The sequence below is a fragment of the Tupaia chinensis genome, unplaced genomic scaffold (genome assembly GCF_000334495.1).
Source record: "Tupaia chinensis unplaced genomic scaffold, TupChi_1.0 Scaffold139785_1, whole genome shotgun sequence".
Lineage (NCBI taxonomy): Eukaryota > Metazoa > Chordata > Mammalia > Scandentia > Tupaiidae > Tupaia > Tupaia belangeri.
The window spans coordinates 288,572-300,984 of record NW_006199665.1 but is presented as its reverse complement, the minus strand read 5'-3'; the positions used below and the strand labels follow the sequence as shown (position 1 = coordinate 300,984).

Here is a 12,413-nt window from a genome sequence, read left to right as displayed (position 1 = left end):
GGATGGCCACGCCGCAATCCCTTCTCCTCCATTCTCCTCTCAGGATCTTGGGCACGCACACACACGTGCCCGGCGTGAGTTTCAAGCCACCGGGTCCGGGACGCGAACCGTGGTCGACTACATGGGAGTCTAGCAACATAGCCATGACGCTAACTGCTGGTCCCTGCCCCCATTTTTAAAAATGAATTCATCTATTATTATTTCATTTGCTATAGGGCACATGTGCTCATCAGAGAGAGGCAGTGAAAGAGAGAGAGTGAGAAAGCAAGCTGCCAGGTTCGGGACTCGAACCACAGTCAGCCTTGTGGGAATCCAGCACCTTGCCCATCATGCCACCTGCTAGCCCCCTATTATTATTATTTTTTAAGTTTGTTATAGAGCATGTGCGCTCACCAGAGAGAGAGGGAAAGTAGAAAATAAGCTGTCAGATCTGGGACTCAAACCATGGTCAACCCTGTGAGAGTCCAGTGCCTTACTCACCACGTCACTTGCTGGCTGCTGGTCAACGAATATTACTGAGCGCCTGCCGTGTGCTGGGTACTGGGGACAGACGATGAGACTGTCTTTGCTCTCACAGTGCTCACAGTGAAGTTCTGGGGAAGACAGCAAATAAATTAGATCATTTTGGGTACTGATTTTTTTGTTTTCCGCTATAGGGCACGTGCGCTCGCCAGACAGACAGAGAGAGACATAGAGACAGAAAGCGAGAAATCACCCCCCGGGGGGATGGCCACGCCGCAATCCCTTCTCCTCCATTCTCCTCTCGGGATCTTGGGCACGCACGCACACGCGCCTGGCGTGAGTTTAAGCCACCAGGTCTGGGACGCTAACCGAGGTCAACTACATGGGAGTCCAGCAACATAGCCATTATGCTAACTGCTGGTTCCCCTGAAATTTTTTTTTTTTTTTTTTTTTGAGAGGGAGATTTTTACGATTGGGCTCATGGGCTTGCCAGAGAGACAGAAAGCGAGAAATCTTCCCCCAGGGGGATGGCTACACTGCAGTCCCTTCTCCTCTGTTCTCCTCTCGGGAATTGGGACACACACGCACACGTGCCTGGTGTGAGTTTTAAGCCGCCAAGTCCAGGACTTGAACTGTGGTAGACTACGTGAGAGTCCCAACAATGTAATCATTATGCCATCTGCTGGTCTCTCCGGTCTTGATAAATACAGAGCAGCAATAGCCAGGTGGGGAGAACCTTAGTTCAGGTGGTCAGGAAAAGCCTTGCTGAGGAAGAACTATTTGAACTAAGACCTGAGGGGTGTGAAGAAGCGTGTTCCAGGGACCAGCAGTTAGCGTAATGGCTATGTTGCTGAACTCCCATGTAGTCAACTGTGGTTCAAGTCCCGGAACCGGTGGCTTAAACTCACACTGGGTGCATGTGCGTGCGTGCCCAAGATCCCGAAAGGAGAATGGAGGAGAAGGGATTGCGGCGTGGCCATCCCCCTGGGGGGTCATTTCTTGCTTTCTGTCTCTCTGTCTCTGTCTTTCTGGTGAGCGCCCTATAGCAAAAACCTCTCAAAACAAAAAAAGTATCCTTATCATTAAGCAACACATGATTATATACTCTTTTTAAAAAATTACGTAGATAATTTTTTATCATTTTATTTTATATATTCAATCACTATATTTTATTACAGTTTATAAAATGAATTTTCCCAGCATAAATACGCTGTATATTCGTCCAGTTAAAGATAGTATCACGCTATCACCAATAGATAATTTTCCATTTTTGTGTCCCCTAAATGTTTTGCTTCTTTCTTTTTCCCCTTGATTCCCTTCTTCTCACCTCCCCCCATTCCCCATCCTCCTCCCACACCACCTTTAGTATCCTCAGTTGTTCTCCATGCTTTTGTATCTTCCAAGCTTTCAGTTTCTGCCATAGAGTGTGGATATTCGGTATATATTAAGTGCGGACATACAATGTCTCTCTTTCATAGTCTGGCTTGCTTCCTTCTTTTGCACAATTTGGGATTTGCAATTTACCAAGTGCCCAAGAAAGGGGGAGGAAAGAAATGGGAATTTGTTATGTCATCAATTCTGACAGTGTGAGGTGGCATTATTGTCCCCATTTTGTAGATAAGGTTCAGAGAGATTAAGCAACTTGCCCAAAGCCACGACTGGCAAGTAGGGCACACACACTTGAGCCCTGAGAAAAAAAAAAAAAAGAAAGAAAGAAAGAAGCGTGTTTTAGGTGGAGGAACAGCACATGCAAAGGCCCTGAGGGGGCAGTAAGCCTGGTGCACCTGCAGGAGGAAGGGGTGGTTGGACTGTCTGGAGTGTGAGGTGGCCCTGAGGGGATCTCCACCCAGCTAAACAAGTCTCCAAAGGCTGAGGAAGGGGGCCAGGCTGAGATGGCCGAACCAGTCCCCAGCCTCACCCAAGGCGTTTCTTCTTTAGGTGTTCAACCCCTATCGCTTTGACCCGGAAAACCCCCAGCAGCGCTCCCCACTGGCGTTCATTCCTTTTTCTGCAGGACCCAGGTAACGCCTCTGTTTCCCTGAGTCCAAGCCAGATGTAGGACTGCCCCAGCAGAGACCTGGTCCTACCTAGGTCCCTTCTGCCAGCCTAGTACCCTCTCCCCACCCCAATGCACCAAGAGGCCCCCGGTCGGACTCTGCAATACCATTAAACACCACGTGTGTGCTAGGGCCTGAGTTCTCTGAGTTCTGAGCTCACAGGCTCTCAGCAGCTCTAGGCTGTCATTGTCCCCATCTTATAGATGAGGGGATGGAGGCTCAGAGGTCATTTGTCCAGGACATGCGACTAGTAAGAGGCTGCACCAGGATTCAAACGCTTGACTCCACCGTCACAACGCTTGCGCGATTCTCGGGGCTATCGCTTGAAACCCCCCCCCCCATCCAGCTCAGGTTGCTTGCCCCATTTTAAAGACAGGAAGGTGAGGCCCAGGGACAGCCCTCCCCTGCCCCTGTCACACAGTACCTGGGCCTAACCCCTGACCCCTTTCCTCCAGGAATTGCATTGGACAGAGCTTCGCCATGGCGGAGATGCGCGTGGCCGTGGCGCTGACGCTGCTGCGCTTCCGCTTGAGCGTGGACCGAACGCGCAAGGTGCGGCGGAAGCCGGAGCTCATCCTACGGACGGAGAATGGAATCTGGCTCAACGTGGAGCCCCTGCCTCCACGGGCATGAGCGCAGAGCGCACCTGCGGATGCCACGGATCTAGGCCCCGCCCCCGGAGGACAAGGCCCCGCCCCTAAGGGACCAGGCCCCGCCCCCAAGATCCTGAAGGCATAGGCCACGCCCCTCTAAGTCCAGGCTTCGGGGCTGGAGGATCAGGTTCCGCTGTCGAGCCGTCTATTGGCGCTGGTCACGCCCCTCAAGGCAAGGCCACGCCCCCTGCGTGGCTGATCCCGCCTCCTGGGTTCTCGCCCCTGCCTATCCGCTCGAGGGACCTGGCTCTGGCACGCCCCCTCGGGCTCAGGTCACGCCCCCTGGAAAAGCCAGGCCCCCGCCCACCGGGTCTTCCAAGACCTGAGACCCACCTCTTTAACTCAAGACCTCCCCCTACTGGCTGACTTCGGACTGGCTTCTAAATTGAGGACTTGGAAGCTGGAGCCTGAGGTCAGCGCCCTGAACCTGGACCTCACCTTCGTGGATGACCTCAGCTGGTGTGAACGGACTGTCCAGCCGTCGGGCTGAATTCCAGGGCTCTGGTTGTTTGCTTGTGTTGTTTTGTAAAACCCAGAACCTCGCAAGCCCCTTTCTTCCTCCCTTGCTCAAAGGCCCTTTGCTGAATGTTCTGATTTTTGCAGAATAAAAGGGTTCCCATCAATCAGCCCCCTCCTGTCATCCCCTTGCCCAGCCAGACGGTTACACTTGGAACCCTGGGTGCAAACGAGAACTGCAGGGTGGTTGGGAAATGACAAGGGAGCTGTGGACTAGGATGGTGAGATGCCATCTGTCCCAGGACATAAACTTCATTCTTTGGGGATGGTTCTTGCTGTCATTTATTTCAACAGATCACGGGTTAATTGCTTGCTGGCTCTGGGCCAGGGAGCACAGGCAGGTCCAATTCCCGCCCTTGCAAGAGTGGAGGAAATGTTGAACAAATAATTTCTCACATAAATATTTACAACCCATTGGGCCAGCCAGGTGGTGTAATGTCTCACTTGCCCTCGGTCTCTCTCCTGCACATGCACACGCCCTATAGCAATCTAAAAAAGAAGAGAAATTTACAACCCATGCCCGGTGAATGTAACTGTGGGGGTGCTGGGGGATGAGTCACAGAGAAAGTCTCGGATGAAGTAGGCGATGAACAGCTCACAAGGGGGGAGGGAAGAGGATTCTAGACAGAAAGAATGAAATCTACAAATGCTCCCAGTTGAGGGAAAGCATGGAGTGTGTGAGTGTGTGAGGGACTGACAAGGGGCTGTGGCCAGAATTCCAGATGGTAGAAAGAATCCCATGTGTGAACTGTATGCGTCCAGGGCAGTAGGGAGCCATGGCAGGTGTGTGAGCAGGCAGGATGTGCCCAGATCTGGAGCTGGCAGGGAGGTGGCTTGTGGGAGAATGCTAGGGGTTGTGATGCTGACAAAGAGGGAAACGGAGGGCCAGGCGGGACAAGAGAGTCTGAATTAGGATGACCATAGCAGTGAGGGGAAGGAAGCAGTAAGGGTGATAGTCTTTGGCTGTGGGAACTAGACAGAGCAATAACTGAAATAGGAATATATATTTTTGGGGGGAGAGATTTTCACTGTGGGGCGTGTATGCTCACCAGACAGAGAGAGATATAGAGACAGAAAGCGAGAAATCACCCCCCAGGGGGGATGGTCATGCCGCAATCCCTTCTCCTCCATTCTCCTCTCGGGATCTTGGGCACGCACGCACACGCGCCCGGCGTGAGTTTTAAGCCACCGGGTCCGGGATGCGAACCACGGTCGACCAGTGGGAGTCCAGCGACATAGCCATTACGCCAACTGCTGGTTCCCTGTAGGAATATTAAAGATGCACACACATGCACCCAGTGTGTTCTTAATTTTCTGGGACTTGTACTACATAGTCAGCTATATGGGGTCAGGTGCTTTAACCTCCATGCCACCTGTTGACCTTCACTGCCAAATCCTATAATGCTATATATATATATATATAGTATATATAACCCTAACCCTAACCCTAACCCTATATATATATATATAACTTTTTTGGGGGGCTGGGGTCAGCAGGTGACATAGTGATTAGGGTGTTGGACTCCCACATAGTCAACTGTGGTTCAAGTCCTGGACCTGGTGGCTTGATTTCTCATTTTCCGTTTCTCTCTCTCTCTGGTCAAATTAAAAAATAGTAACAAGTAAAATTAAGTAATTATTTTAAAAGAGAGAGAGAGATTTTTGCTATAGGGCATGTGCACTCACACAGAGAGAGAGAGAGACGGAAAACGAGACATCACCCTCCAGGGAGAATGGCCCCGATGCTATCCCTTCTCCTCCACTCTTCTCTTGGGATTTGGGGCACACACATACATGTGCTCTGTATGAGTGTGAAGCCGCTGGGTCTGGGACTCGAACAGCAGTCGACTATGAGGGAGTCCAGCAATGTAACCATTATGCTATCTAATGGTCTCTCCTATAATAATACATTTTTAAAAAAAGAATTATTTTATTTAACTTTATTTATTTACTTATTTAATTTGACCAGAGAGGGACAGAGAGAGAGAGAGAGAGAGAAAGTAAGAAAGCAAACCGCCAGGTCTGGGACTCGAACCTCAGTCAGCCATGTGGGAGTCCAGCACCGTTAACCACCATACCACCTGCCAGTCCCAACCCCTATAATAATATCTTAAAGTCGGAGGCCTCAGCTAGAATCTTTTTTACTCCATTCCCAGCTCCTAATTCAGGTCCCTAGCCTCTCTGCCTAGAAACGAGTGTCTACAGGGATTGGAGTGGGGAGCACATAGGAGCCAAGTGAGTTGTACCCGACGTTTGCCGCTGAAGCCATCGCCTGTCCTGGGGCGCCCCCTGGTGGCTAGTCCTGGGATCGTCGGCCTGAATGCTCTGACCCTAGCGTGGGCCTGGACCCTAACGAGAGCGGCCTGGACCCTAACGAGAGTCACCTGGGTTTGGGTGACGGTGTCTTTCCCACATCCTCCTCCCAGCTGAGTCTCCAAGGGCGCATCGTGCGCCAAGCACCTCTAGCCCCTCTCTACACCTCGGTTTTCTCGTCTTGTGGCTTTTACAGGATCGAAATGCTTGCAATGCACGCTGAGTTTCCTCCAAGGGTCAAATGAGGGGAGCATGGGGAGACGTGGAGCGTGGGGCCCCGGACTCTGCTACACCTGCGCGCCTAATTCTCTAAACTTCCCTGGCTACTGCGTTCCTTCCTCTCTTGCGTGTGCAGGACGCTCCCTCTGCTGGACGGTTTGGGAACAGCAAGCTCTCAGAAATCGAGCATTGCACGTGCTTGGGCCTGAGCTTGTGTGAGCTTGTGTGTGACCGCGTGTGCGTTTGGGTGCGTGTGGGTGGTTGTATGTACACGTCCTGGCGTGTCCTCTCTCTCTCGCACTATGTCCCTCTCTGATCAAATTAAAACTAAATAAATTTAAATAAAATAATTCTTGAAAAAATAATAATGATACATTTTTTTAAAAAGAAAGAAAGGGACCAGCAGTTAGCGTAATGGCTATGTCGCTGGACTCCCATGTAGTCGACCGAGGTTCGAGACCCGGACCCGGTGGCTTAAACTCATGCCGGGCGTGTGTGCGTGCGTGCCCAAGATCCCGAGAGGAGAATGGAGGAGAAGGGATTGCGGCGTGACCATACCCCCTGGGGGGTGATTTCTCGCTTTCTGTCTCTATGTCTCTCTCTGTCTGTCTAGCAGACGCACGCGCCCTATAGCGAAAACCTCTCAATAAAAAAAAAAAGAATGATTTATTTTTCATTTTATTTATTATTACTATTTTATTTACCTTTATTTATTTATTTATTTATTTATTTATTTTATTTGACCAGAGAGGGACAGCCTGAACAGACTGAGAGAGCGAAAGAGAGGAGGGTGAGAAAGCAAGCCACCAGGTCCAGGACTCGAACTGTGTTCAGCTATGTGGGAGTCCAGAATCCCTAACCACCATGCCACCCAATTTTAGTTATTATTATTATTTTAAAATTTGCTATAGGGCATGTGAGCTCGTGAGAGAGAGAGACAGAGAGAGAGAAAGAGACAGAGAGGGACAGTGGGAGAGCAAACTCCAGGCCCTGGATTTGAACTGTAATCAGCCATGTGGGAGTCCGGCGCCATAACCACCGTGTCACTTGCTGGTGCATAGAAGTCACCAGCTTTTCTTGCCATCCTGGCCATGTGTGAATCTCAGTTCTGTACCTCTGTCTATATTCCTTATGAAAGTGCTGAGCTCTTTCACAGATGAGCTTCCTCCTTGCCCTTCAAAGCATCTTTTGAACAAACTTCTTTCTCAGGCGCTTGACCTTCAGCTCTGCAAAATTCCTTCGCTTTTTCTTTTTTTGAGAGGTTTTTACTATAGGGTGCGTGGGCTCACCGGAGAGACAGAGAGAGATAGAGAGACAGAAAGTGAGAAATCACTGGCCACACCACAATCCCTTCTCCTCCATTCTCCTCTCGGGATCTTGGGCATGCATGCACACGCACCCGGCGTGAGTTTAAGCCACCGGATCTGGGACTTGAACCATGGTCGACTACCTGGGAGTCCAGTGATGTAGCCATTTCGCCAACTGCTGGTCCCAGAACTTGGATTTTCTCCTGGCTACTTGGCCCCCAGGCCTCAACGGTTTCTGGCTTCTCTCTCTGCAGGACCGGCTTCCCTGCCCACACTTGGGAGAGCGGCTGGGAGAAGGTCTGGAACAAGACAGAGGCTGCCTCTGCTCCCCTGACAGGGAGCACTTTCCAGGTCATGCTTTTATCTGCTCTGCCTGGCCTTGGAAGAGCAGAAGCGGTTGTTATGCGCCGCAGTTCAGTCACCTCTATTCACCCCTCGACACCCCCCCAGGCCCACATGGGAGCGGCTGAGCCTTGCAACGCTGAGCCGGTTCCCAACTCCCGCCAGTCCCCGCCCACGTGCTGGCGGGAGGCCCAGGCCGGGAGAAAGCAGCCAGGCTTGCAGGGATTGGCTGGCCCGGCCCAACCCAGCCTCCCTGAGCCCAGCCCAGCCCAGCCCTGGCTCTTTCTGGTGTGGGTCCAGGGCAGAAAGTCTCCAAAGGAGGGGAAGACATCGTTTTGGTAGCTGGTGCTGGACTGGGGGTGAGAAGACAGTCGGGAAGGGACCCTGGTCCGGGATGGGGGAGCTGCTGATCAAAGCTGGGGTGGCTCTGGGGAGCAAGTTGGCCGGGAGACATGGTTTCTGGGTAATTAAGTCCCTGGCAATGAATGATTCAGGCTGGGAACTTGTGGGCTCTCTGTCTGTCTGTCTACCCGCCTTTGCTTTGTCTTCCTGGTCCTGGACTGCCCCAAGTCTCCCTCCCCTCTCTGAGCTGTCCCTGCAGCCCTCTGCCCTTTCCGTGTCCTCAGGACCCACCCTCTCTCCCCTCTGTCCCCAGGATGTCACAGCTGGGCCTGTCCTGGCTGGGCCTGGGGCCCGTGGCAGTGTCCCCATGGCAGCTCCTGTTGCTGGCCGGGGCCTCCTGGCTTCTGTCCCGTGTCCTGGCCTGGGCTTACGCCTTCTACGACAACTGCCGCCGTCTCCGATGTTTCCCAGAGTCCTTGAAACGGAGCTGGTTCTGGGGCCACCTGGGCCTGGTGAGTGGGAGGAGGGTCTGGGCTATTGGGGTGGAGGGACTCCCTGAGGGGCTGGGAATGGGGCCAGGGGAGCCGGCTCCAGAGGTGAGCTGGGATCTGGGACAGCAGGGGAGTGAGGATGGCCAAGGGGAGCCCCTCTTTCCTCACTGCACCCCCAGATCCATCCGTCTCCTCTCTGTCCACTCTGTGCCCTGAGATCTTTCTCCTTCTTTCCCTTCCCTGCCCTGAGTCTGCTCTGGGTCAAGTTCCTGCTTCTCCCGCATATCAGGGCACCCCAGTGTAACCTGCGGGGCTCCCAGGGCCGGCTGCACAGAGCGGGGCCCCCTTGTGAGAGATTATGTGTACTCACAGGAGAGAGAGTCCCCAAGGGGGACGGTCATGCTGCAATCCTTTCTCCTCCATCTCTTTCTCCTGTTGGAATTTTGGGCACTCATTCACTTCTGCCCCCCATGTTTTTCACGCTGCTAGCTCTGGTATTCCATGTAGAATTCAGCTGCCTTCATCACCAGCCATGGGCTGGCGTGAGCAGTTGGCTTTTTTTTTTTGGAGAGGTTTTAGCTATAGGGAGCGTGTGCTCACCAGAAAGACAGAGAGAGACAGAAAGCGAGAAATTACACCCCCCCCCCGGGGGGGATGGCCACACCGCAATCCCTTCTCCTCCATTTGCCTCTCAGGATCTTGGTCCTGCATGCACGCATGCCTGGCATGAGTTTAAGCCACCGGGTCCGGGACTTGAACTGTGGTCGACTACATGGGAGTCTAGTGACATAGCCATTACGCCAACTGCTGATCTCACTTGGCTTTTTTTTTTAAGATTTTTTTTTTAAGGGGCCGGCAGATGGTGTGGTGTTTAAGGCATTGGACTCTGACATGACCAACCACAATTTGAATTCTGGACGTGGCAGCTTGCTTTCTCTCTTTCTGTCTCTCTCCTCTCTGGTCAAATTAAATAACAATAATAAAAAAATAAAATTAAATAATTCTTTTATTTTTTAAAAGAATTATTTATTTATTTTTAAAATTTATTCGTTCAGAGAGAGAGAAAGAGAGAGAAGGAAAGCGAGAAAGCAAGCCACCAGGTCCAGGACTCGAACTGTGGTTGGCCATGTGGGAGTGTCCAGCGCCTTAACCACCACACCACCAGCTGGTCCCCTAAATCATTATTTTAAAAGAAAAAATAGTTTTATTTATTTATTTATTTTTTGGCCATAGGACGTGTGCATTTTCCAGAGAGAGAGAGAGAGAGAGAGAAAAAAGGAGGGGGAGGAAATCACCCTCTAGGGAGATAGCCATGCTGCAGTCCCTTCTCTTCTGTTCTCCTACTGGGATTATGGGCCTGCATGCATATGCACCTGAAGTAATTTTCAAGCTGCTGGTGCTGGGACTCAAACCATAGTCAGTCAGATTAGGATCCAGCATCTTAACCACTGGCCCCAGGGCACTTGGCTTTTGAGCCTTGAGGAGTTCAGTGCAGTGGCGTGAGCAGGGTGAGAATGCGGAAGGAGAATGAGAGGGCTTGGGGGAAGGGTTGATTTTTATCTATCACTCATCTCTATCTATCATCTATCTATCTATCAATGTCTATCTACTTACCATCTGTCAGATCCATCCATCAATTTCCTGTGTTTCCACCCCTCTATTTATCTATCTCTCATCCTTATCTGTCTATCCATCCAACATGTATATATACTTGTTAGAGAAACAAACAGAGAGATGAAGAGAGTGAAGGGACAGGGACCAGCAGATGGCATAATGGTTATGTCTCTGGATTCCCATATGGTCAACCAGGGTTCAAGTCAACCCGGTGGCTTAAACTCATGCCAGGCACGTGTGCGTGCGTGCCCAAGATCCCAAGAGCAGAATGGAGGAGAAGGGATTGCGGCATGGTCATCTCCCCTAAGGGGATGATTTTTCGCTTTCTGTCTCTCTGTCTCTCTCTGTGTCTCCAGCAAGTGCATATGCCCCGTAGCAAACATCTCTCTAAAAAAAGAAGGGGAAAAAAAAAGGAGTGAGGGGACAGAGAGAGGTACCCAGAGACAGAGACACAGAAGGAATTGATTCACAAGATGTGTAAACCAATAATCCAGGCAGAGAAGGAGAGCGGGCTGGGGAGATGTTGGGGGCCAGGGCGCAGTGGGCACTGGGACTCCGAGACCCTCTGCCGGGCCTGCAGCGAGCCTTGCCCATTCCCAGGTGCGGAGTGACGAGGAGGGCATGCAGCTGATGGAGAGTCTGAGCCACCACTTCCATGACGTCAGCCTCTGGTGGATGGGGCCCTTCTTCCCCGTCCTGCGGTTGGTCCACCCTAAGTTTATCGCTCCCCTACTCCAGGCCTCAGGTATCTCTCCCGGGAGTCTATACCCCCAGCTTCTTCCTCTGCTTCTGCTCCCAGCCTTGGGAAATCTCCAAAATAAGGAAACTCAGGTTCAGAGAGGCATGACAGCTTCCCGAGGTCACACAGCAAACCGAGGCCTCCCGCTTAGTTCTGTGTACTCCTGGCTGCCCCTTGCCCCACAGCCCTCCCTTAGGAAGGATCCTAATCTGGAAGGTAATTTGGAGGGGAGCGGATGGCCAGGGTGTTCTGGGGTGAAGGCTGCCTGATCTTAGATTGATTGGCCCACTCTGTCTGGGGACCCTGGAGGCTGCTCGAGTGTCTGGAGGGAACAATAGCAGCCCTCCCTGAGGTCCTCTCAGATAGTCTCTGGTCCATGTCAAAGTATGTCATGTGTACTATACCCATGTTATGACCTGGAACACATGTGTGTCTATGTCGTATTTCCCAGTTGTTTTTTTTTTAAAATAAATGTGTACTTCCTATTTTTTAAAAATTATTTTATTTAACTTGACTTATTTATTTGCTTATTTTAATTTGACCAGAGAGAGAGAAAGAGAGAGAGACAAAGTGAGAAAGCAAGCCGCCAGGTCCAGGACTCAACCCCTGGTCAGCCACTTGGGAGTCCAGCGCCCCTAACCACCATGCCACCTGCTGGGCCTCTTTTTTAATTTTTGCTCTAGGGATAGAGAGACCACGAGAAATTACCCAACGGGGGATGACTATACTGTAATCCCTTCTCCATTCTCCTCTTGGGATTTTGGGCATGCATGTACACATACTGCCATGATTTTTTTTTTTTTAAGAGATTTTCTTGCTGTAAGGTATGTGTGCTTGCTGGAGAGACAAAGAGAGTTAAAGAGACAGAAAGTGAGAAAACGATCCCCGAAGCGAATGGCCACGTTGCATTCTCTTCTCGTCTCCTTTCGGGATCTTGGGCATGCACACGCATGCGCCTGGCGTGGATTTAAGCTGCTAGGTCCGGGACTTGAACCACGGTCAACAACATGGGAGTCCAGCGACATAGCTATTATGCCATCTGCTGGTCCCCATATGTCTCAGCCTTATGTCAGAGTGTCCTGGAGCAGACAGGGCCCAGGTCCCTTAGGGGCGTTCTGTAGAGTGCAGGGGGTGCTTGGGCTCTACAGCTGTGGCCTGGTCTGGTTTCCCCTTGCGTCCTCCCCTCCTTGCTTCCTCTGTCCTCGGCCTCCCCTTCCTGCTATGCTGGGCTTGCAGGGGAAGGGCAGACCTCCAGAGGAGAGCCTCCACCCAGAGTTCCTCCCTTCTCTGTCTCCTCTCTGTGGCTCCTGACGGTCCTCGTTCACGCCAGCCATGGCTGTGCCCCAGCCTATGAAGTT

The 12,413-nt window shown here is 51.6% G+C and overlaps 2 protein-coding genes across 3 annotated transcripts in view; both read left to right on the top strand.

The window, feature by feature from the left end:
• Nucleotides 1-3,956, top strand: part of CYP4F22 (cytochrome P450 family 4 subfamily F member 22) — a 49,573-nt gene extending 45,617 nt beyond the window's left edge. For both annotated transcript variants that reach the window (XM_006162272.3, XM_027765871.1), the window contains exons 12-13: nucleotides 2,401-2,483; nucleotides 2,975-3,956. In XM_006162272.3, the coding sequence (XP_006162334.1) occupies nucleotides 2,401-2,483; nucleotides 2,975-3,152 (261 nt within the window). In that variant the 3' untranslated portion in view covers nucleotides 3,153-3,956. The remainder of the gene's footprint in view (nucleotides 1-2,400; nucleotides 2,484-2,974) is intronic.
• A 4,187-nt stretch (nucleotides 3,957-8,143) lies between these two features.
• The window catches only part of LOC102469671 (cytochrome P450 4F6-like), a 24,081-nt gene continuing 19,811 nt past the window's right edge, over nucleotides 8,144-12,413 (top strand). Inside the window, exons 1-4 of the mRNA XM_006162284.2 lie at nucleotides 8,144-8,228; nucleotides 8,525-8,723; nucleotides 10,917-11,061; nucleotides 12,386-12,412. Coding sequence (XP_006162346.1) covers nucleotides 8,526-8,723; nucleotides 10,917-11,061; nucleotides 12,386-12,412 — 370 coding nt within the window. The 5' untranslated portion in view covers nucleotides 8,144-8,228; nucleotide 8,525. The remainder of the gene's footprint in view (nucleotides 8,229-8,524; nucleotides 8,724-10,916; nucleotides 11,062-12,385; nucleotide 12,413) is intronic.